The sequence below is a fragment of the Dryobates pubescens genome, chromosome 23 (genome assembly GCF_014839835.1).
Source record: "Dryobates pubescens isolate bDryPub1 chromosome 23, bDryPub1.pri, whole genome shotgun sequence".
In the NCBI taxonomy this organism is placed as follows: Eukaryota; Metazoa; Chordata; class Aves; order Piciformes; family Picidae; genus Dryobates; species Dryobates pubescens.
The window spans coordinates 11,457,559-11,482,808 of record NC_071634.1 but is presented as its reverse complement, the minus strand read 5'-3'; the positions used below and the strand labels follow the sequence as shown (position 1 = coordinate 11,482,808).

The window sequence follows — 25,250 nt, the reverse complement described above, 5'->3', positions numbered from 1 at the left end:
GGGGGGTGGGGGAAATCAATTATTTGCCAAAGGGAAAAAAAAGGAAAAGAGATAACAGGGATGTGAGTGTCTCTCTCCAGGAGCCCAATCAAAAAAAGTAATTACATTATCAAACTGTGAGTTTTAGATTTGTTTTTATAGCAATAGACTGTTAAATAGTCCTGAGTACTCCTCCCATGTTAATTGAGTAAAATCATGACTCCAATGAAGTCAGTGGGACTTCCTCCAGTGACTGTAACTGAATTCAGGTTTCATTTGTGCTCTTAACACTCACTTAAGAGCTTCCACAAAAGCCAAAAAAAAGAAGATATGTAGATGGCTAACGTGATTTTCATCCAAGATAAAATTCTGATATTAAAAACAATCACAAAAAAATAAAAGTTTGGGGGTTTTTGGGGTTGGTTTTGAGATTATTTTTTGGGGGGGGTGGGGGGTGGGACAACACAAACCAAACTGACCATTAGTTTTGTTATTCTCTGCATAGAAAAGCTCTAAGTCTTGTTAAAGATGTGACATTCTGACTTGTATGTGGAAGGGCTCACTGCTGAAATACCCATGGTATTCTCCATTCACAAAGCCTACAACCTAGTCAGTATTAGAACTAGCCCAAATTTAGACAATAATGACCAATCCCAGCTACTTTTTAAATGTAAAGCAGGAAAGCCGTGTCTGATGTATCAGTTCCTAAGAAAAGCTGCGAGCAGCACGGTCTCACGTTTGCATCAGCCCTGTTAAGTATTTCTGTGGATGGACAGTTCAATCTTTGGTTCCTGCCCCTTGTGGTACCATGTCCAAATGGTAGATTAAACTAACACGGTGATACTCTGAGAGCAAGAAAATGTGAGATCAGAATTGAAGTCACTTTCAAGTTCTACAGTCTTATTTTTAACATTTTACAGTATTTTGCCTATAAATTGTGCTTGCTCAAAGCACAGAAGGGAAAAGAGTTGATGCTTATGCTATCATCTGTTGGTTTTGAAGCATAAAGCTGGCTCAAGGCTGAGCCCTCGCCACTGCCTCTCCTCTCAGGAGCTTGCCCCTATCTAAGTCACCTGTTGCATCGCCCACAGCGGCTTTCCCTCCACGCGGTGGAACAATGCACCTGCAAGACTACGAAATGAGCATGCCGGTTGCCTTGGGTGATGGGAGACAGCACAGTGAATGTGAATCAGGGTTGGTTTTCTTTTCTCCAAGATAGACGAGATTGTAAGATGTCCTCTCAACCTGGAGCTGCAGAGCTCTGCAATACGCATTTGCCTTGAAGTAACGCGAGCGCCAGTTCCAATAGTCACGTTTTTTCCCCCCGTTTTGCGGAAAGGTAACTCGGAGTCCCCGTCCTCCGGCCACGCTCGTCCTTTCCCTGCAGGAACGGGAAGGAGCAGACGCGCTAAGGACGAAGCCGACCGACTGCTGGTCTTCGTCTCTCTCCGCTTCACGCAGCCACCTTCTTTAGCACCGTTTCCCCGCCCGAGGTACGGAAGCTGCCTACAGCGGGGCTTCTCTCCACTCTCGGCCGGGAGACCCCCACAGCAGGGACCTGCAGCTGCCATGAGGAGCAGGACGGCAGCCACCCTGGCCCCCTCCCACCCCGCGAGCTGCTAGCGCAAGGCAGGGGCAGCCACCTCCCCCCGGTGCCTGACTGTGCTGTGCGGTATGGCCCTGCCAGGGGAGGGGCGCGGAGGGCGGTGCGTCCTGTCCCGTCCCCCCGCCACCGCCTCTTCCTCCACCTGCTGCCGCTGCGCCAGTAGCCGGCTTGGGGGAGTCGCCCGCTTGTCTCCCTCGTCCCCGCGGGGTCTCTTTGTGCTACTGCTGCTCCAGAGCTGCCCTCAGCCAGGCGGCGGCTGCGTCACGGCCCAGGCGCTGCGGCCGCCCAGAGTCACCCCGCGGAGGGAGAGCCGCCGCCTCGTCCCCCGCTCCGCCATTGCTGCGCGGGCCGCGGCGGAACGACGCCTCGCCGTCCCCCGAGGAAGGGCCGGGAGCCGCGGCGGTGAGTGGCGGTGCCGCTGCTTCACACTTCGCCGTCCTCTTGCAGAAGGGCCGGGAGCCGCGGCGGCGACGTCCGGGCGGCCGCGGGGGTCCATCGCCCTGCGCCTGTGGAGGAGAGGCGGGGAGCGCCATGGCGGGGCGCGGCGGCAGAAGGGCGCGGGGTGCCCGCCGGGCACCGTCTCGCTGCAGGAGCCAGGCGGCGAGGGGAGCAGGCGCTCGGCGGCGGAGGGGTGCGGTGATGGAGCGGGGTGGGGACCGGTACCAGAGCCCTCCCGATTCCGCGGGCTGAGAGGCGATGCCGCAGCGGGGCCGTGCAGGGAGTCATCGCTCGGCTCAGGCTAACGTGCTGAGGTTTTAGGGCTGCTTTTGTTTTTTTGACGCGGTGTTTTGGGGTTAGGGTGGGTTTTTGTGTGTGTGTTTGTTGGTTTGGGGTTTTGTTCTGTTTAGTTCTTTTTTAACTTGGATAATTAAAGTGTTGGCCATGGCTCTTGCTTCTTAAAACACCAAAATGTAACTCAGTCACGCCTAATCTTTATTATTATTATTATTTTTAATTTCGTAAGATATTTCTAGTTCCTCGGGGGCAGGGAAAAGATTTGGTGCATCCTGAGTTTCTGACGTTTTGCATTTCTGTGCATGTGCTCCTGTGTCTGCCTGCAGATAATCCCTCTATCCTGGAAGAATGGTGAAACTGGGGAATAATTTCAGCGAGAAGAGCACAAAGCAGCCCCTTTTGGAGGATGGATTTGACACCATCCCCCTGATCACACCCCTGGATGTCAATCAGCTCCAGTTCCCACCTCCTGATAAGGTACAGTAGGCTTTAGTTTCCACCCTGGAGAATCACACCCAAATCTCAGGCAAACAACAAAAGAATGGGTTATGTGTAGTGAGTGGCTTGGAAATGTCAAGGTAAATGGAGTGTTTTAAGGGATGCTGTTCCATCTGGGGAAAAAAAATAAGAGTTAAGCTAATGAAAATCCTGTAGGAGTGATTTGCATGAAGGTACAATGGAAAATGTTAGTAATAAGCATATGTGGATTTCAGTGCTGCTGTGTGAACTGTACAAGCTTCTCCATGCTGTGTTGTTACAGCCCTTCCCATGCTGTATCTTCTTTTTTTTTAACCTGGAAGGTACTGTGTAATGTGAATTTTTCATGTGGGTTGGTTTTTTTTCTTTTCTTTTTCTTTTTTTCTTTCTTTCCTGCGAATGACATGAATTTTCTCTGGTCAGAAAAAGCCCCCCCCTGCCCCTTACGTGAGAGATAAAGCACTGCTTTATGTCTCTGCAAGATGTATGTGGACAGACTGGCCACAAAGAGAAAGAACTTCCATGTTTCTTCTGTGCTTCTGTAGGAAATCAGTGCTAGCACCAGACAAGCTGAAATAACAAGATGAGAACAGGCCATGCAGATTTCTCCTTGGCAGCTTAACTAGTGCAAAATTCTCCAATTCAGATGCTCGGTAGCTAGAAAGGGGCAGTCCAGTGCACTGCTCACAGGTTGGATGGGAAGTTCATCATGGATTCCTCATGGCATGGCTTGATTGCAAAGGATTTGGTTGTTTTTTATTTAGGAAGGTGAAGTGACAGCCTGTTAAGTATGTTTATTCTCACAATAAAGAATTCAGTTAAGTGTTCCTGCAGGTAAGGCATACAGTAGTAGGATGCTTTTCCAGATATTTCAATACTCTGTTTTTCAGCATCCTGTTGTAGTGGGATAGTTGTACATTTTTCACATTTGCATCTGGCAAAAAAGCTTGGCAGTCTTTGAAAGACACAAAATTTACCTGGGAAATGGTCAGTGATCTCTTCATGCTGAGTTTTATTTTCAGCATTCTGTCTTCCCATGAGGTCAAATCTACTTCTAGATAAACTGGTAGCTCTATGTTCCTTGCAGCTTAAAAAGTAGAATCATAGAATCATTTTGCTTGGAGAAGACCTTTAAGATCATTGAATCCAGCTCTACTGATGCACATAATCTTATCTTGGAGTAAAGAATTTTAGCTTGAGAAATTTTCCTTGGTAGGATGTTGTTTGTAGGCAGTACAAAGACATTTGCGATCTCCATTTTAATTGCTTATCAGCTTCATTCTGTAGTGTGGTGACCAGTTGGCAAGCATAAATGCAATAAGCTGTAACAGCTGTTAGAGAGCCTGAGGGTCCATTTTCTGCCCTTGGTTATGTGGGTGTAAATCTTGTAACTGAGGACAAAATTGCACCCTAAGGCTTTAAAACGAGTTAAGTCTTATTGTCTGATACACCTGCCAACTGGTGACTGGATATAACTGATTACCAAGACCAATGTCCAAAGGAATTTGCTATGTTACTGTGCTGCTTAAGCAGAAGGCTGGACCAGGGACCTGTGTGGTAATAGGTTTAACTTGAGCACAGCCTCTGTAGTGAACCCAGGAGGTTCTGTGCCAGCCTGATCGCTCCTATTAGAATGGAGGGGAACTCTCCTGCCTTCACAGCATCATATGCCTTGAATGAAAGCAAATGTACAACTAGGCTAGAAGCTTGAGTAAAGAGATATTTGGCTCTTCTACTCTTTCCATTTAAACCTAAATAAAGGAAAATTTGACTGTTTTTTCTACTCTTTTCATTGTCCATTTGTATATTAACTTTCTTTTCCTTTTGCAAACGCAGAGGGGGGGGAAAAATAAAACCATGTGTTTATTTGTCCTGTGGGTTTCCTTCTGGAACTGGTTAGTCATGCCATTGTTTCTTCACTGGTTGCTGCAGACTCAAAAGGCCGTAGTAGGGCAAGTGATGTGGAAAAAAACCCCAACAGTTTTAAGTCAAAACTGACACACAGATCAAATCTTGAAGTATGAAGAGCGTCATGTATAATGAATAGGAGTCGAAACTTAATATATCTATGCTTATTATTCACTTACAAGGCTCCAGTATGGCAGTGAAGCATAACTTCTTGAATACTAGTGACTACAGTGCTAAGAATTTGATGGTCTTGACAGCTTCTAAATTAAAGGAATGAACTGATTTAAATTCTTATTTAGGTATGTTAAACAAAAGAAGACATTACATAACCAAGCAGATAGAACTGTATGTTCAGTGTCAGCTGAATGTGAATTGAGTTGCCTGAGATTATGCAACATAAAGGGGGAGGAAAGGAAGTAAAATGTTAAAAAAAATAAATCTTCAGACAGTTTCCTTCCATGATGGTCCTGGACACTTGTGACATTAAATAGTTTGTAATGATTATATTACTAATTGCAGCTGAAAATGAGTAAAGTAGTTTCTAAACCTGTATCTTGCATATACATCTGCAATGCTGCCCAAGTGTCTAATAAGCTTTGTGGTACTAAGTACAGTTACCCATTCTAGACACCATTTCAGGTAAGTGAGGAGAGGAGAACCCAAAGCTCTAATTTCAGTGCCTGGCTACCTGTGAGTGTCAGAATCTTTAATTTCTGAATAAAGTAGTTGCTATCAATACCATGGGCTGCTCCAAAGATAGTCTGGTTCTAAAAGTGTGAAAGGGTTTAGGTATATGTTCTTTGGAACCACAGAGAAGATGGGGCAAAACTTAATAGCCTTGTCAGTATGATAAACTGCACCCCATCTTGAGAGTTGTACTTGGAACGAGATCCTGAAACTTTGGGGAAGACGAAAATGAGGCAAATAGGTTAAATATGTTAAATATTTTGTACAATTAGAATGCCTAGGAGAGTACTGGAGATACAACTGATGTAATGAATCTTTTAGGAACACAGGTAAGCTACTAAATAGTGTAGCTTGGGGCAATAGCTCATAGCAGGGCATGAGCTGAAGAGCCTTGGCTTTCAAGAAACCTCATTAACACAAGGGTCTGTGTGCATCTTGCTGCTTGCAGCTGATAATTGAAAAGTTAGATGTTAAGAGTGTGAAGAGCTGCAGTCTAGCACATAGTGAAGATCAACTAGATGGGCTATCAAAATGGTTACTGGTGACATCACCATCTGCTAGATTTCTATGGCCACTTCTCAATAATAGTCTCATCCTCTTGGTCTCCAGTTTGAAATGCCATTAATGGGATCTCCTGAAGCAAATAGAGGTGGCTATTTGCAAACTAAAGTGGGAAGCTTAATGATTTGCATCTAAACAAAGTAGATGCTTGCCTGGTGCAGCAGCACAATACCACCACAGATGAAAAAATTGAACATTTGTAAAACTGTTGCATAACAGTCTGCTTGTAGGTCTATTGAAACCACATTGAGAGGTAATTTTGTTGATTGTTGTGACAGGAAAAATAACTAGCAACTTAACAATTTCCAAAGAAAAATTACACACAGTGGGAAGGGGGGGGGGGGGAGTACTGTGCTAGATGCACTTGTGTGTATGTAAAGGAAGAGCTAATGAATAAATAAGACTCCTGTAAGCTAGTTTCAGCTGACAGGTGTGTTCTGTTGTTCTTTTTCTTTAAAAGGTCGTGGTCAAAACGAAAACAGAATATGAACCTGATCGAAAGAAGGCAAAGTTCCGTACTCCTAAAATAGCTGAATTCACAATCAGCATCACCGAAGGAGTTTCAGAAAGATTTAAGGTAAGCAGTGCTACCCGAAGGTGTTAATGACTCAGTTGTGCTCACAGAAGTGCTTAAAATCTATTGCTGATCGTAGTCAAAGCTGGCTGCAACTTACAGAGTGGCTGTTGTGGGTATAGCTGTGCGTGAGAAAAATGCAAAAGCAAATCTTAAGAGCATTATTGCTTGTCACCCCTCACTGGCAGATGAATTCAGAAGGCACCTCTCAGCATATGGGTTTCAGATTGTGGCTGGTCAAGGGGTATGTGGGCTGCATGCAGGTATGCCTTGTGGCATGGATAAAGCTCCTGTTAGTGTTGAAGGACAAGAGCCACAAGAGTATGTGTTTTCTTTCTGGTTTACTTTTCACTGGGGCCAAACCATTCGCTTTTAAAAGCACTGCCATAGTCCATTATGTATTTCTGTGTGGTTGAATGTATGACTTGGCAGCTCAGGGATGTGTACCAGAGCACTTTGCTATCAGTTTCCCTGGTCCAGTTGTACATTTACAACCTGGTGATGACCATTGCTGGCAGGTGGTAGTTGAGCCAGAATCTGACTCAGATTTACTCTTTGGTGTCAACATCCCTGCTACTTCCATCATTAGTCCCAGAGGAAAGCTGAGAGCTTAATTGGTGGAAGGACTGAGTTACCTTTCCACCTTCTGACTGGAGAATAAGTTTTTTCTTGCTCTGAGTGAAGCAGGAAAGCTGACATTTTGCTTCCTGTTTGGCATCTTAACCGAGGATGCCAAAGTGTTTTTAAACAGGAGGCAACCACACTGTTCAGTGTGCAAGTACAAATATGTTTGGAAAGCCTAACACTTAGTGTGAGGGAAACCCGGGTTCAGTAAAGATGTGAATTCTCTTTGTACTGCACTCTTCTAACCTTTGTTTGCATGACAGGAGTTTGAGGGCACTCCCAAAGATTCTAGTTCTGTGCTTGAGCAGTGGTTCTAAAAGCTGCCCAGACCTACCTTCAGAAATACAACTCTCCTGGAGTCAGGGCTAAACAAAGTGAAGGTTTCAGCTGGGTTTGAACATTTTAAGCTACATTTGCAAAGGAATTTTGCAGAGCGTTGCCAGGATAAATGTTTTAAGTGCAGGTCATCTGGCAGAGTCTTCAGCCATACAGTTCAAGCTTGTAGGTTCTCAGTAGGCTGGATGGGAAACCATCCCAGTGAGTTTGTAAGACATGTTACGGGGTCTGGAAGGGATTTACTAAGGAGGTAAGGAACCTAGTTCCAGTTTTTCTGTTCCCTAATTTGGAGCAAGGACATCCCATCCCACAGGGAAAATGCTACATTCTGAGTAGCATTCTGTCTTCTCCTGGCACCACACTACCAGTCCTTGAGAGTAACCCCCTTCCTCTCAGGTGAGGGTTGTGTGTGGTTAAGATGTGCTGCCCAGGGAGGTGGTGGAGTCACCATCCCTGGAGGTGTTCAAGAGGGAATTGGATGTGGTACTTGGTGCCATGGTTTAGTAGTCATGAGGTCTTGGGTGACAGGTTGGACTTGATGATCTTTGAGGTCTCTTCCAACCTTATTGATTCTATGCAAACAACAGACATCTCAGAATGAGGAGGACTCCTGTCTGGCTGTCTTTTATAGATGTCCTGGTCACACTGAAACAATTGAAAATGTGTTTTATGTTGTAGTGTGAGTACCCTGCTAGGATTTTGGTGCCAAGAACTGAGCAGAACCTATACCTGAGGATTTTTTGCACTTACCCACTAACTGTAGAGAGGGGTTTCGTTGTTCAAACATTAAAGTGTAGATAAGAGAGGTTTTGAGTATCTTGGTCGTGTCTAAATGTTTTGCAGATCCCATGGTAAATCTGAGTTCTGTCTTTGTTGGTAAGGCTGAGCAAATGAGACCTCACTGAACAACGAGTAAATAGCTTGTCATGCTGTTGGGTAGTGTTTCTGGTTTATTTAGCTGAACAGTCAGAAGCCTGAGCATTTTGCATTGCATTTTTTTGTATACCTTTGGGTGGTGTACTTAAGTATCTTTTAGATCTGACTTTATGATGATCACTCTGGGATTAATCTCATAGTACAGTGTTGCTAGGTTTTGCTGCTAGGTAACTACTGCATCAGAGAGAGGTTTCAGTAAGATGGGGGTATCTCTTGGGAATTGCAGGGTGATTCACACCGTGGCTGTAAGGCTGGGGTCCTAAAGAAGAGTGTGGGGGTTGATCAGTTAGGAAAACTGTCGTTCAGTTAATGGAAAACAAGAGTTCCATGCAGAATATCCAGGTCCTAAAGATGTCCCTTAATCACTACCTAACAGTTTTCAAATTGAATTATGCTGCTTGCACCGTTTGAAAGAGAATTGATTGGTTCTCCAGCAGGGATGATTGTCATATCCACCACTCCCAGCAGTAAATATTACATGAATAATTGAAGAAATTTCATAAATATGTAGATGAAAAGTACTGATTGTGTGAGGTTTTCTCCTGGGTCTTTATTAATTGTGAACCATCGTGTTAACTGCTGCTGTTGGTTCTGAGAGCGCAGAAGGATATTTGTTTGAAAATTAAATATTTGCTATAATTATGGAATGCATTATTTAACTGGTGGGATATTGACCTTGGCTTGTGTTCATGGGGGAAAAAAAGCTTCAGATACCATTTTAATGGCTTCAATATTGTACATCACCGATGCATAAGCTTGCCACAATCCACAGCCCAAATGCTGTGCTAAAAATAAAGAGTCAGTCATATTTACCAGTAACTCACGAGTGTATTTGAAGATGTACTTCTTAACTAAGGGCAAAGCAGACTGTATTTTTTGGGATGCAGCAGTGCAGATCATCTGAAGCTGTGCTTCTTGAAACATGAGGGCATTGTAACAAATGAAGCAACTCCAGCATGTGCATCTGCCATGTAGATCGCTTGGTGTTTTAGCAGCTGGGTGAATAAGAAATGATAAACCATGTTTTCAGCATTCAGTCCACATTGCCACACTTAGTACAACAGAGCTGAGAATGTTTACAAAGAGAGCTGCAAGTATAATTTTTTTTCCTGTATGAAGTCACATTCTGAATTCAGATCAGAATCTGTCAAGAGAATGTGACAATTCCTGGTTCTGAGAACCTTGTGGTATTAATTTGGTTGATGGCACTAACCACACCAAGGAAGATGTGATTTTTCACTGAAGGTTATTTTTCTTGGAGAAATACAAGTCTTGCTTTTGTTCTTTGAGCAGTGTGGGCTAGTGCTGGGAGCTGGTCCTTCACATCTGGAAGGCAACTTTGAATGAGGCAGATTTTTCTTTCCTGTAAATTGTCCTCTCTAAGAACAACACAACAAGGCTGGAAATGTCATTTCAAAGGAGCCTTATGAATCAGGACATACAAGGAAGCTATTGCAGAAGAAAATTGATGGTATCAGTTACCCAAGGCCAAACCTTTGCCTCCCCCATTGACAGAGCAGCACTTTTCTTATGAACTCCAGTTGGATTTTGTAGTGGGATGTCTGTTCTGACACTCATTGAATCAGGTACAATTGACAGTTGTGCACAAACAGATCAATTGGGGAAAAAAAACCCTCTGTTGTATCAAAGCAGGAGATATTTCCTCAGTCTTTGGGGAAACCTGAGTAAAGAACATGCAGAAGTATTTTGAAAGCAAACAGGTTTCCCAATAAATTTCAAGCCCTGAAGTAAACCCAGGCTGTGGTATGCCTTCAACCATTTGGTTTTATTCAAAGGCAATTCAATTCTTCAGACTTCATCCTTGACATCTCTCCATAGATCTGAGTGCAGAGCCAAAGCCTCCAGCTTATTTCAATGGTAAGGCCATATGGTGCAAGCCATGTATGATCAAGTAGCAAGCAGATGTTGAAATGAAAAAGAGAAAGCAACTAAGACTTCCTTTCAGAATCAGTTCTCACACTTTGACCTGGTCATTTTAAAAGGTATGCAACCTCCATTTAAATACTCCAATTTTTATCTGTCTTCAAGGGGGCATCCTTTAAAACATTTCTGCTTCAAAATTTTTTTTGCCTGTTCTTAGTAAAACTGATGATGATTATTGCTGCAAAAATGATTGGAGACAAGGAAAATTCTTCTCTTTTTATTTCTGTGTGATTATTCTGTGTGTTGAGTAGCTCTTTGCTTCCACTTAAAAGTCTATTAGATGCATGAGATCTGATTCCCATACACAGGGTATCACTTCCTTAATGTTTGTCACTTAGTGCTGGAAGAGTGACAGGTACTCACTGCCATGAGTAGTTCTGTTTTCTTCCAGTAGAACTGCTTAAAGGATTAAAGTTGCTCACAAGTATAAGCATTTGGCAGGCTTTGAATTTTTCCTTATTACTTCAAGAAAGGAAAATCAAATTGAGATGCTTCTTTCAGAGTAGCTGCTATTTTAAAACAGTTGATGTGAGGCAAGGCACTCTGTGGCAGCTCTCCTACTCCCATTTTTTTTTTGCTCTAAATGCTTGCTGTTCTCTAATATGACTTTGACAATCCTCCTGCTGCATTTCTGGCTAACAGGAATGTTTTCTTACAGTTAGACCTGGAAGATTTAAATAAGGTAGATGCTTAAGAGCAGCTCTCCTGCTTGAAGTCAGGTGTCCTTTGCCACTGCATTCCTTGGAAATCCTTTTCTTAGAGCAGAACCAGCATCCCTGGTAACACAGGTGATATGGATCTCTCTGGGTTTAACACTTAGCCTTTCCTCTTCAGTAGTAACCTTTTCCAGCCTTTCTTCTGTCCTTGGTGTTTGTATGAGAAGGTAGCAAGGTTCTTACCTGAACTACTTCCTTAAATCTCCATACTTAAGAAACATAATGCATGGTGTCCTGTGATGGGAACACTGTCATGAGCAGTTGTGTTAAGCCATGGTGCTAGACTCTCCAGGCCACTGCCTTGTTAAGCTGTTTTTGTCTAACAGTATCTCCCTCAGGCTTCATTAATCGATTCCCTTGCCGGGAGTGTTGTCTTGCACTGCTGCTGTTAACAACCACTGGGTCTGTAGCTTCTTTTCACTTACTGTCCTTCATGAATCTGCATGCTTTTCTTGCTACTCTCCCAGTCATCTCTAGATAAGCCTCTAAGCCAGTTCTCTCTTCTTCTTTGACCTCTCTGTTGGAGGACAGTTTATGATTTCTCCTATGTTTTTGTGTACAGTGTACTCCAAAGCTCTCATCCTCTTTGAGCACAAAGGTTTGATAGGAATGTTCTGGTGAAGTTGAGTTTAATAGATTGATACCAGACATGCAGCTAAAGCTGACATGTGCTGTTAGAAATACTCTTCTGAAATGAGGCATCTGGCTGCCTTTTGCATCTTGTAAATGTATGTTCCCGTAGCAAGTATGGAAAAGAGTACCAATGTTCTGTGTAATTAGGATTGCTCTTTAAATTAATGAGAGTCAAATGTTGTATCTATAGATGGAGATGCCCCTTTTTTTCTTTCATGTTGCCATGTACTTAAACTTGAACATTTCTTAATCCTTAAGTGCATTGTTTCAGACACATTTTCCATGTAAACTTCTAGGTGCAGGCCCAGGTGATAGCAGACAAGAAGAGAATTTTGGAATTGCAGGAACATTAGGGGTAGTGGAGAGCTGATTCCAGTGTTCTCTATCATGCTGGTAGAGGGCATTGTGCAGCTGGAGGTGCAGGATTTTAGTGGCGAGAGGTGAAGTGGAGGTCATGGCCATTTGCAGGGAAGTCAATGTAATGTTTTAGGAGTTTTAGTCTGTGTGATGTAGCCAGACCCAATCTACTGTAATTACAGTCTGCCTACCTAAAATCCTCCTGTAGTTTAAATTAGATAGCAGTAATCTTAATTTCCTGTTCTAAATGGTTATACAGAGTTGCTGTATGTCAATTCCAGAGTGCTTTGCATTTCACTAGTGAGGAAGGCATAAACTGGTTGTAAATCACTTCATATCAAAGGTGCTTTCTAAATGTACATCTTCACTCTTATGCTAGCACCAAGTCTGTGCCTAGCACTTCACAGACAAATCAGAAATGAAAGCTGTGCTCCCAAGAGGCTGCAATTGAAGTAGGTAATGCAAAGATGTAGAGCAGAGATGAGATGTGACCAAGTGCCAGTGATTGAGCAGCAAAAATTACTGCATGTCTTGTTAGTTCCACTTTAGTTCCACTTTTCCTAGGTGGGTTTGTATGCTGAAAGGTGCATGACAGAAGGAAAAGCGTGAAGGAAGGCAGCACAAAGCAGCAGGTAAGAGTGGGATCATGAAAGCATTTCAGGCAAGAAGAGGAGTCATGATGAGAAATGTGGAGGTAAGGCAGAGAAAAAAAACAAGTGGCACCCAGGCTTCAGTGAGACAGTGGGATACAGGGAAGGTGGAAGGGAGGTAGAGCTAAGAGGAGCAAAAGGAGCAGACTTGTGCGTGCTTTGAAACATGGCTTGTAATATGTTCAGAAGAGGAGAGGAGACAGGAAAAGGGTGTGAAGGGAAGCAGAACACCATTGGTGCCATTGATGACATTTGCTGTAGTGTTCCAGTTTGATTAAAAGGGGAGCACAGTGAATGTTGGTGAAGTAAGGAGTTGGGAGAGTGCAATAGCCAGGCAGAGAAAACCCAGATGGCAATGTGCTGCAGCAAAGCAGGATGGAGTGACTGGGAAGATCTAGGAGATCTTGACAGTAAGGCCTTACCGAGAGCTGTTTACATGTTAGTGTAGTTGTCACATCTGGTGATTTTCATTTGTTGGGCTAGATGCTTACACTCTGAAGACAGTTTTGTTGTTGGGTTTGTTTTTTTTCTGTGGGTGCACTTCATTCATTAGTCATCTCTCATTTCAATTACTGTAATGGCTTCTGGCTAGACATTGTCCTTCTTCTGCTCTTCACTTACAATCTCTTCAGAAATCTGCCACATACAGAATATCTTGTCATCTTTTCTGTTCACTTAGTTTTGCTGCCACATCCCCTTAAAACCAACTTTAAAGGACACTAGAGATGAGAACAAACCCACATGCTGAGTTCCCACTTAAAAGAAATGGCTGTTGGTGCTATCATGTAGTTCTTTCATAAAAAGTATTTTAACAGCCCGTTACTGGTGTGGTGTGACAGTCATCTTGCAGTTCTGCAGGATCTGCATGGCAGTGAATGCTCATAGTAATTCAGAAGAATTTTGCTCCCATTCTGGAATCCTGCACTTGGCCAGCTGGCTACCACAAGGAGAAGCTGTTCAAGATTTCCTCCCAGGAAAGAGAGAGTGGTGCTTGCACTTGTGTTACATCCTCTCCTGCCTGGAACAGAGGAGGGCAAGTTGCTGGTAGTGCCTCAGTAGTAAGAAGAAAATAACTTTAGTTTATGGTGGGTGTGCTGTGGAAGCAAGCAATGAAATGACAGCCCTGGTAGCACTTGTGGTCTAAAGAGTTGGTTGCCTTCCCTCTTTCTGTGCTTTTGTTTCTGAAAGGCACCTGGGAGGTGAGGCAGAGAGGTAGGGCCACACAGTGTTACTGGTGGGGGAGAGATGCTGACTGCTCAGGTTTGGAAGTGAAACCCAGGGATCTGACAGCTGGGGACCCTCAGTAGTAGGTGGTTATGAGAGGGAAGGAAAATGGCTCTTAGAAGGAAGAGAAGGATTTGCAGCTTAGAAGGGAGAAGTGGATTGGATTAACAGGTGATTACAATCACCTTGGAAGCTATTGTTGGATTTCTTTGTGTCATTTGCATGCATGACTGTCCTTCACTTAAATAGAAGTTACTTGCAACCTAAAGGATGGTAAGAGAAGGGAGCTTCTCTTCTGATAGGAAGGAGACAAGAGCTTACTTGATTAGGGATTTGCAAATGAAGTGTGATTGCAAATTATTGGAGGTAATGAGAGTAAAAACTTACATGTTAATACCCAAATTAATAACATTAAGAAATATGGTGAGAGAGGAAGATTCTGTGAGAATTATGAGCCAGGAGCCCTGAGAGCTCTCCTCAGTGGCTACTGTGTGGCAATGGAAGGACCATGCTGGGCGTGACTCTATGAGTAGTGAGAACTTGCAGCCCCACAGCGGTTGCTGAAAGAGGTAAATGCTTCATGTCTCTGGACATCAGCCCCAAGGTTGTGGCTCTGCAGCTTGCCAGGCTCCAGCAATTCACACAGCACTGGGCTTTCCACCTCTTCCAAAAAACATAATTGCTTTTCAAACCAGTCCCTGAGCCTTGAGGAGAGTGGCCCTGCACTGATTGTGGCGATACAAATCTTTTTGTATTGTCTAGTAGCTGGTCTCAACTACAGACCAGCTCGTTAGCTTTACAGTGTGTTCCTGGAGCCTCACCTGTCAAAATAGCAGAGACTGGCAAATAACACTGTAATTATATTGATCCCTGCCTAGTAGGAAGGTGATGGAATGTGGTTGAAATGCTTTGGGATTTGAGAATATCTCTTAAAGCATTTTAAACTGTTCAGACCTATGTGTGGAGGAGACAATGTGAGCTGATTCAATCTGCACCGTAGCAATTGTTCTGCTTGGTGCCCTTCTGCCATGTCACAGGCCTGTGCTCTAGAGAGAGCAGCCTTCATGGAAGGCTCTGGCAGATGTATCTTGTAGGGCATGGGAAGCCTCAGAGATAATCTTATTTGGATTTTATCTTTTCTCTCCCCACGTTCTTGTTTCCCTTTTCCATTTCTTCTGTAAGAGAGAAGGCAGCGACTGTCAGAGCAAAAGACATGGTGTAACACACTCCTGAGTCAGGGGAAGTGAATGGCCCAAAATCTGCACCTTGGACTGGGCCACCTGTACATTGTAGAGCTGCTGGGCTGGCTGAGGAGTGGTGGCTCCTTTCTGGTTCCTCTTCTTCCCACAGCTGTAGGGAGGAAGGCAGTCTTAGGCCCATGGCCCTGCAGACAAGCAGGGATGTAGAGCTGCACTGCAGCTCAGGTACAGTGTGTGGCACAGCAAGGTGCTGGGGGAGTGGGATGCAGAGCTCCAGGTGGGATCTGCAAGCTTAGAGGAGAAAGGGCAGTTTTTCCACAGCCTGGAGCATTTTGAGGGGAGAACAGAGAATAAGGCTTGTTACAGTTGTGGTGAGTGGAAGACAGTGGAAGATGGGATGCAGGGTTTGGGCCAAGCCAGTGTGTGAAGGGCTTTGTTATGTGTGTTTGTGAATGGCTGAGGAAGCACAGGAAGGAGTCCTAAACAACCGCAGCAGAAAAAAAGGGGCTGAGGTAGGGCATAGCTTGGCCAGAAATGGCTGGGTTATGTTGTTTGTTATTAAGCTGGACCACAGAGAATGACCAGAAATGAAAACACCCTTTGCTCCTTGGGTTTATGCAGGACATACCGAGACATGATACTGTGAGCTGAAAATAGGTTGGCAAGACAAGAGTGAGCTATCCATGTTAACCTTTATGTATGCAAATGAGTAATAAACTTGGGGAAAGACTAATTGGATTTGAAAATTGATATCAGTGTGAGGGTTTTGGAAGGTGATTAAGAATGATTTATTTGTGTGTGTGTGTGTAATCCAGGGATTGTCCTGAGAAATTGAAGATGTTGCTATTAGCCAGAAAGGTCCTTTGCTCCATGTCTCATTTCATGGACATTGTTGCATTAATGTCTACATTTCTTCTGCTAAATTACTTCCTGATCTGCAGCTCTCTTCCTGCCTCTCCCCTGGCCTTTTTTTTTTTTTTTTCCCTTTTCTGTCTAACAAAAATTCTTAAAATCTTTAGCTTCAGCAGCACATAATGCTCCCCATCATCATTTCAGCCAAAAGATTCAGCCCTCAGTGTTGTCTGCCCATGGTGAAGTTGGTTTTCCCAACACCAGAAGTTCCTAAAAGTCCATCTTAGCCCTTCAGTGTGCTAGTCCCACTGCCCCGTGCAGTTTGCAGTGCTGCAAATCCTGTTGCTTCTGGGGTTTATCATCAAGGGAGTGTGTGGTGGGTTGGTTCTTTTAACACAGAGGCAAAGCTACAGTTTGTTTGTTGCTTTCTCAAATTCCAGATTATTCTGTTTTGCATTTGCCTAAGTTCTCTTTTGAGGAGCTGCATACTGCTGGTTTACTCATCTTCCTTTAAAATTCAGATCATATTGTCCCTTGTTTTATTTAAGTAATCATGTAATCTTGTTTGCTTCTGTTTATTGCTGTTTCTTATGCTGTAGCACATGCTGGCTTCCTGCTAACTTGCCAAAAAAAACCCCAGAGCTCAACAACTCTTACTCTGTAATCTTCTTGAGCTATTCATTTGTCTGTCAGTAGAAGCTTTAGAGTAATAAAACCACACACATGGGACATTCTCTCAGGTAATGAATTCCATTTGCTCAGCTCACACCTCCCACAAAATATGGGTCTGAATTGGGGAGCTTTGCAGCGTAACTGCCAGGCCAACACCTTGGCCTTTCTCTTGTGAACAGGTGAGGTAATTCTTGAGGTAGTTCTGTCTCCCTCACCTAGAAGGCTGACATTCTCCAGCTGCTCCTTATTTATTCCTGGGCAAGGTTAGCTTGACACTGATTTTAGGTTCAACTTAAGGTATGTCTTGGATTCTGCTCCAGCCTGAGTCCATATGGACATGGTGAAAAGTCAGTGCCATGTAATGCAGTCTGCAGAGGTGCCTCTGTAAGCGCTGCGGAAAGAGGTGCAACAGAACTTCTCGAGGCTAGCCCTGTGTTGAACATGTTGTATTCCCTATGGACCTGGCAGCAAACTATTCCTGTACAGTCTCTGTGATGAAAAAGTACCGTTTCAGCCTATAAATTAAGGGGCATTGAGCAGCCAAGCATGCAGGCTACTGGTACTCTCCATATGCTCATAGCAGGCACAACAAACTCTCATCCTAACTCTCTGTGCCCTGACAGAGCCACCTTTGTAGTATTGCTGCCACCTGACTGTTCTTGGCCAGGCACAGGGAAAACAAACGTGCTTACCAGCTGACATAAACTAGATTTGCACTTACATCATCCAAATACTGAAAATGCATCAGACCTGAGCTGCCTGAAAGTGTCCTTTTGGCCTCCTGCGTACAAGGAACAAAAATGGAACCAAAAAAAGCCTTGCAGTGCAGAGGCTACGGGCCACTGACCAGATCTTCTGCTTTTGTCTCCAAGAGGGGGGGAGGTAGAAGCACTTATATACTGCTTCCTTGTTCTCTCTCAATAATTTAGAAGCTGTTTTTATCCTTTGCTTGAGATTTTACTGTAAAGTGCATTTGTAGCTGGCATCTGCTGCCTCCAGTAACCAACAGCAGTACAGTAAGCAGTGCATCACTAACAGAAGCTTGTTTTATTTCTCTCTACAGGTAACTGTGCTGGTCCTTTTTGCCCTTGCATTCTTAACGTGTGTTGTATTTCTGGTAGTCTACAAGGTTTACAAGTATGATCACACCTGTCCAGAAGGATTTGTTTTCAAGGTAAATTGTGTACATGTTCTAGAAAAATAGGAGCACAATTTTCCCTGTTGTTTTCAGCATAACCTTGATTATGCCCTGCAGTATTGCATGGGAGCTCGTGTTTATTTTCCTAGATCAGTGTGCTTCCTGCTATGTTTCTCTTTGCTTAATTTATAATTGAGGTTGTACTGTTGCACAGTTTTCACAGTGTTGTTTTGCTAATGCTTTAAACGTTGAAAATGTAGCAAGAGTACCCACGCCAGCGTCCTTCAAACCTACTCACATCTGCAGTTGTCCAGACAAAGCCCTCATGTAGTGGGTCTTACGGTTTAATGTTGCATGTTGCTCCAAATTCATATGTCTTGGGAAAGAGAATGATAAACCCTGAAAGAAAATAAAAAGACTCTGGAGTGTGTGTCACAGAAACAGTAGTGTGATGCTCTCATTAAGAGCAGCAGAGTTACCTTAGGGATATTTTTGCAGACAGAATTTCTTTTTCTAGAACGGTGACCTCCAAGCCCTACTGCCACGGGCCCAAAGTGATGCCAAAAAAGGGAAAACACAATTACTGGCAAAAATACTGGTGCCAGCTGAAAAGGAGGCTGGGGCTTACTTCAGTTGTGTGAGGTGGTAGTGCTGGCTCCTCCGCTGTGACCTGGGCTGGAAGGCAGAAAGGTGACATTGATTTCTCAGTTGTAAATTTAGCAGGGCTGAACTTGGCTGTAATTAGCTAAGAAAAGGAGCAGTGATGCTGGCATTCTTCCCTCTAATTTTTTTAAGACTGTTTGGTCACATAATGAATCCAATGGGTACTTTGTATGATCTTCAGAAGGATTTAGGAAGGAATGTTTTCCTCAGTGCATCTTGATGAACCTTTATCTTAGAAGAATCCAGGCCAAAGTTACAATCAGTGATGTCCTGCTGGATTAATTTAGCTCCAAGGATTCAGTCTTAGGTTACTGCTTTCCTTTGCTTCAAGGGCAAAAGACCCTGTGGTTAGAGTATTTGGTTGTAACTCAGGAGACCTGACTCTTCGTTCTGCTGGTGCTTTGTTGTGTTGTCTCAGACAAGCACTGAAACCCTGCTGTGCTCATGTCTGGTGGGACGATAGCCTTGTCTTTCTGAGCTTTCTCTTGGCTTTGCACAACTTGGGATATGGACTCTGTGTTCCTACTGAGCCTGTCTTGATGTGAGCCTGACTTGACAGGAATGGTCAGTTAAGTGCTGTCACAGTCTGCTGCTTCTGCTCCCTTTCATACCACATTGTCCCTTCCTTTTAGTTGCAACCTTCTGGCTTCTCTTTTTTTTTTTCCTGAGTGTCACAAAGACTTAAGAAGAGCTGAGTTTCTTAGCTGGATTTCAGTTACACTGTGAACAGAATCTGGTTGCATTTCTCTCCTTAGGGCCCTACGTTTGAAACAGAAGTTGGACAGAGTGTCCCCGAGGTCATTTGTTTGAAGGTGCAGCACACACACAGGGCTGTGCTTCTGTTGCTCTCTCCCAGCACTGGACTTTGTGGAGGCTGTTTCCTAGCTGCTTGATGGCATAATGCCAGGACACAGAGCAGCTTTGGTCATGTAACTCCTAAGAGTTCTACAGGATAAACTCTCATGTTAGCAAATGACACAAGACCTGAAACTAGCAGTGTTGACATGGATTTGTATTTGCCTTTGTATCTTTGCTTTTGGGAAAGTCCATAATGCATCATGGCATAGCTTGGTGCAGGTGTCCTAAGAGATGAAGTCTGTCACCTTGTGACCCATACCTCTGCAGACTGGTTTTGAGCTCCAGGTGGATTCAGTTACATTCTCTGGCCTGGATATCCCCAGGCTCTGGATGCTGATGTGACTTCTTGGTTAAGGGCAGAGATGTCCTCTGTCTCAGGAAGCCTGGTACCATGGGAATCTCTGCATAAAGGCTGAGCTACCGCAGCTGTGAGTCAGACTTGCCCTTCTCTGCTTTATGCTCTCATACATGGAGCAGTTCCAAAGGTTTTGGTGCTTTCAGCCTTTCTGCTGTCCTACGCATCTAGGGTTTGAAGGTGTGCTTAAAAACCTGCTAATTTTCCTCTGTACAGCAATCTTAAATTGCTTGAGCCTCAATTTTGTGCTTGCTCAAGCTTTCCAACACAGCCCCACTCCTGTGAAGCAGCCTTTGCTGGCTGTTGGTGTGACTCACTGGAGTTTTCCTCAAAGACCCGAGTGTACTACATCCTGTAGGAATTTCTCCAGGGCCTCAGGATGCTCCATGCTGCATCTGTTACCCTTCAGCTTTTGTTGCCAAGGCACCTGCATTCTGTCAGCTCAGGGACAACATGGTTATTTCAGTGCATTAAAAACAATGCCATCTTTAATAGGTTTGGAATTACTGACCCAACAAAGTTAGGCTATCTGTGAGTGATTGCCACTGGGGGCTTTATGTCATTGCAACAAAAGGAGTCATCTTAATGTGGCCAGACTGGAAACCAGGAGTTTCTCTGGCATCGAAGGTCTTTTACCCCAACTTACTTCTCAAATAGAAGAGTTGTGAAAGAAACCAGAAACCAACTCGCTCTGGAGCGTTTCAGTTTCTCCTCATGGTCTCCCTTATTGCTTCTCTTACCTGGGAAGCATGGAAACAAATAAAAAGAATGGAGAGAAATGTTCTGCTTAAGCTGAAGGTCTCAGGCAAGCAGCAGGGTGGGAATCTGCCCCAGTTCCATTCACTGAGTCACTCTTGAGTGCTGCATACCTTGCCTTGATTGGGAGCCAAGCAAAGGGGGCTATCCTTGGGCACTACAGAAAGAGCAGTGACTAAAAGAGGAGGTTTTTCCTGTCTTTTCTAGAAGCATGAAATCCCAGGAGCGAAAAAAAGCAGTCAAGATGAAAACTCTGCAGTGTGTTTCTTTAGGCTCTTCTGTCAGATGTTGTGCATGTTTATGACTACAAAATACAACAAAAATTAACTACTGAGTCATTTTGCCTGTTGCAAAGCAAATTGCTTCTAAAAGCAGCGCAAGATTCTGAGGCATTTTTTCAGACTGGCAGCAGTCTTGGCTTGTCTTCAGCACTAATCATTGTATCTGCTTGAATTTCCCTGGCAGATTTCATTAGATTGTGCTCCTTCCCCCATGTTAAATATTTAGGATTGTGACTACATCCCCTGACTGGGTGAGATCACCACCACAAAGATGTCTGCGTACTTCCCAGTCATTTTGCCACATCAGAAGCAGTGTCAGTTATCCCAGAGGAAGTGTGGATAATGGTTCCAGGAGATGGCATGGGTGATGTGGATGAACGTGCCTGTCAAATAGTTCTACTCCAGATGACTGTTTCTAATCTAGGTCCCAGTCTTGTGGCTGGCAGATAACGGTGATTGCAACCACAGGGAAACCTCTGTTGGCTTGAACAGTGCTGGAGAGACACAAGTGCCTGCTTGGCCGGGGTTGAATCCCATCTGCTTTGTAGTGCTACTTCAAAGCAAGCTGTGAGGGAAGGCTTGCTCTGGCTGCTACACTGACAAAAGATGACAAATAGGGGGAACCTGGGTGGATGTGGTAACTTGGAGCACTGCTGCCAGTCTGACACACATCTGAGGCTTCTGTCACACAAGCAGGTTAGAACTGATGGTGTGCTAACACCGTGGGAGGGCTGCTAGTCCTGTGGCAGCCACTCTTCTTTCAGCACTAAACCTGCCACAAGACCCTGCTATCAGCAGCAGGCAGGTTCATCAGACTACCTTTAGGCCTGTTCTGTGAAGTCTTCCTTTTTAGTTTCATTCCTTTTGATCCTTCCCCCCCCCCCCCCGCCCTGTCATTTTTAGGACACAAAATTTAAATCAAGCTAATGCTGTCTGCTGAATTTCCCTCAGACATTTTGTGCTTGGTGATTTAAACCATTTGAAACTGTTGTAATCGGTGCTTTTTTTATGCCACTTTGCTGGGGTTTGTTTTTTTGGTGTTGTTTTCTGACAGGTCAACCCAAAAGTAAAAATGTGGATGCATTTGAGATAGCATCTGGTCCTAAAAGCAGTCACTTTTTTGCCTGTCTTTTTGTGCTCCAAAATTTCCAACATTCAGTTTGGTTTGCAGAGTTCTGTGAGAACAGCAGCAGTTCAAAGTTGCTGTGTTGTGGTATTAGACATTTTACACTGCTGGTGGTGGAGGCAGGAAGACCAACCAGCCTGTTCTGTTTTAAAACAGAGTAGGAGTGATTAAACTTGTTTTCCCTCAAGCTGCAGCTTCTCATTGCCTGTATTTTATAGAGGGTCAACTCAGTTGCTTAGGGGCTGCCCTAACACTGAGGTACTGGGCAAGGCTGCCTGAGCTGGCAGATATGCCGGGGGCCTGCAGACAGACCTGCCACCTTCTGGAGCAAAACCTGGGAGTCACAGGATATGTTTAAGTTACCTTTTCCTTCGGTGCAAACAGCTGCTTTGTAGGCTTTTACTGCATCATCACTGGGATGGTGGCTGGGTGGTACCTGCTGACTAATGCACTGCACAGGCACGATTGCTTTATGATGACAGCAAGTTGGGGCTCTAACTTGGTGTTTAACTCTAAATCAGGTGTTTGACTTTCAAAAGCTCTAAGCAGCCAGCAGTTTCTGTGTAGTGCTCTTAACACTTCTGGGAAATAATGTAGTCCCAGGGCTGAAGAGTGCCTGCTGTTGGCTCTGTCTTTCTGACATCTGAGAGTGGAGCACCTCGAATGTTTGTACACACTTGCACAGAAGCTTGGCCACCCACGGTGTTTACCCTGAAGGTCTTATTTACTGGGTTGTTAAACTGGGCACACCTTGGCACCGATTGTCTCTCAGACTGGAAACAGCCTGTTGAAGTGTGTGGAGATGGACTGGTAGAATGCAGACAGATGTAATTGTAGACCAAAGAGCTGGAACTGGGTGGGGAGGAAAAAGCAGGAAACTACAGCTGGAACTAGAACTCAAATGCTTTTAAACATTTTGGGCAAGCATGTTTCTTGTATGTGAATTATTCTGGCAGACAGACCCAGACTGGTCTTCCTGGCACATGCACAGTAGTTTAAGGATTGCAGGGGAGAACATTTTGAACACAGTAGGACACCACTGGAGCTAATTGCTGTGCATCTTGACTCACAGAAAGCAAGGGTTGGCTTAGACTAAAAGGAAAAGAAAACAAACCTCTTTTTGGTGCATCCGGGGCTGTATCTGTCATCTAAGTGATGGATTTTTCTTTCCAGAATAACCAGTGTATTCCAGCTGGGTTGGAAAACTACTACTCTGAACAAGACTCCAGCACCCGAGGGAAATTTTACACGGTCATAAACCACTACAACCTGGCCAAGCAAACCATCACGCGCTCAGTGTCCCCCTGGATGACGGTACTGTCAGAAGAGAAACTGTCTGAGCAGGAGACTGAAGCTGCTGAGAAATCAGCTTAGTATGATAAGCTAATTAGTAACACTATGTCATTTGAAGGTAACTAAGGGACTTTAAGGAACTTTTCATTAAATATAATTATGGATAATTTAGAGGTTACTCATGTTTATGGTGCAATTGCTTCTGTTTGCTGATACTGCTTTGCAAAACCAAACCAAACCAAAACCGTGCTGCAGAACAAACATTCATGGGCGTAAACCGAGGTGCATATCAGCATTGCTGTAGAGCTTGGACACCATTTTCAATGTTAAAATCCAATGTTAGATATGTTCTTGCAGTTCATTGGATACTGACAGATTTCTTCACTGGATTTTCAGGACCTTAGAGAAATCATGTGGTTTGTTGTCCGAACTGATGACTTTATTTATTGACTTTTTAAAGTTCTTTGTCATTTCGCAAACTGAAACACCCCAGCCATAACCAGAGTGATCTCTTCCTTAGCTGAAAGCTGTATTTAATGTTTCATTTTGGCTCAAGCAAGAATGGTAGTCAGCATGGATGTCAAGGGCATAATGTAATGACTTGTATGGAGAAAGAAGCTGTCAGGTAGCATTTTTCTTACATTTTCTTTACTGCTGTTTATTTGTAAGTGATAATGAAGTTCTCTGCAACAAGGCATGCTCAATGTTTTATTATTGCTGTCAACAGAATTTAACTGCATTTCCACTGTGGCTTTAGCATCTTGGTAAGGGTGTGCACTGAAACACAAGCTAGATAGGCATTATGGAAAACACAGGCAGTTGTAGTGGTGGGTGTTGATGGTAGTGTAAAAATAATAGACAGTTAGGGATGTTCTAACGAGCGCTGACATCTTCCGACCATACTTAGGAGGCAGAAAGCCGATTCACAGTAGCTGTAGTCCACTATGTCATATGTTGGATACAACTGAGGGAGCAGTGTGTCAAGAATCTCTCTTGCTTTGTTAATATTTTGCCTTTTTTCTTAATTAGATCTTCCACTTTATGTATGCTTTGCAGTTTGATACTTTTTAAACCACAGAGCATCGTTAAGTGAACCACTGGTGTAACACAACTGGCTGTTTCCAGCTCCATGTGAAACAGAGGGGAGAGTAGAAGTGTTTGTGTGTGGCCTGGGCGGGGGAGAAGCTGTAGAAGAAAGGTAGTGTTGTGGATGCACGTCAAAGTTCCATTGTAATTACAAACTTGCCTATTCTTTGTGTGAAACCATGTTTTCATTTTTATTATAAATCTTAAATATATATTACAAAAATGACATCTTTTTAATTGAACAGACAACAGGGTGTGAAGCAGCTGGGCAAGCAAGTCACCTTTTTGGTCATGTAACTTGAAATGTGACAAGGAGGGGAGTGGACATGTCAAAAGTTCTTTTATTTGGTAGAGGCTACAAAACTGAAGGGGAAATACCAGTTTGGGCTGTTCCTCAAGAACAAACATGGTCAGCTCTACTTTTATTTTTCTCCAGTAGAACTGCTCTATCACCAAGCTTCCTTCCCCCTCCAGCAAAAATAATCCTTAGCACTTAATTCTCTGGGTTTGGCATGAAGTGTGTGTTACACAGCAGAGCTGGGAAAAGCTTTTATTAAGTCACGGTTTGTGGAATGCATAAAAAGCAATAAATTACGTGCCAAATTTTTCTTTGCCCTTACACTTTTCAAGCTTATGTTAAGATGGTCAAACCCTACACCATGTTTGTAGCCTCCAACAGACAGAGACTTTGAATCCCATGTAACTTTTGACACTTTCACTCAGGCAGGGTAAAGAATAAGGCTGTGGCTGCTGGTTGCAGGTAAGGTATAGAAATGTACATTGCAGAAGAGAGATAGCAAAAGACGTTTTGTATCGACATATTTACAGAGGACATTCAGATTCTACAAGATGGAAAGATCTGTTTGCCCCAAGGCTGTCCTACGCAGAAATGATTCATGATACATCTCTTCCCCTTAAATTTAGGACAATAAAAACTTTAATGCACAAGTAAATACTGACAAGAAACAACTTATTTCTGTCTCTTGTAACAATAAACATAAAAACAAGCTTTATCATCTAAGAG

At 43.8% G+C, this 25,250-nt stretch overlaps 1 protein-coding gene across 4 annotated transcripts; it reads left to right on the top strand.

Moving 5' to 3' along the window:
- Positions 1 to 1,343: 1,343 nt before the first annotated feature.
- NSG1 (neuronal vesicle trafficking associated 1) lies at positions 1,344 to 25,179 on the top strand. 4 transcript variants are annotated; one of them, XM_054172422.1, is made up of 5 exons: positions 1,344 to 1,472; positions 2,647 to 2,797; positions 6,414 to 6,530; positions 17,734 to 17,844; positions 23,021 to 25,179. In XM_054172422.1, exons 2-5 carry the CDS (start codon positions 2,669 to 2,671, stop codon positions 23,219 to 23,221), a joined length of 558 nt encoding a protein of 185 aa, XP_054028397.1. In that variant the 5' UTR covers positions 1,344 to 1,472; positions 2,647 to 2,668; the 3' UTR covers positions 23,222 to 25,179. The 4 variants fall into 4 exon arrangements, with proteins under 4 accessions (XP_054028397.1, XP_054028395.1, XP_054028396.1 ...); XM_054172420.1 differs by lacking the exon at positions 1,344 to 1,472 and adding an exon at positions 1,838 to 1,987; XM_054172421.1 differs by lacking the exon at positions 1,344 to 1,472 and adding an exon at positions 2,032 to 2,052.
- Positions 25,180 to 25,250: the final 71 nt, after the last annotated feature.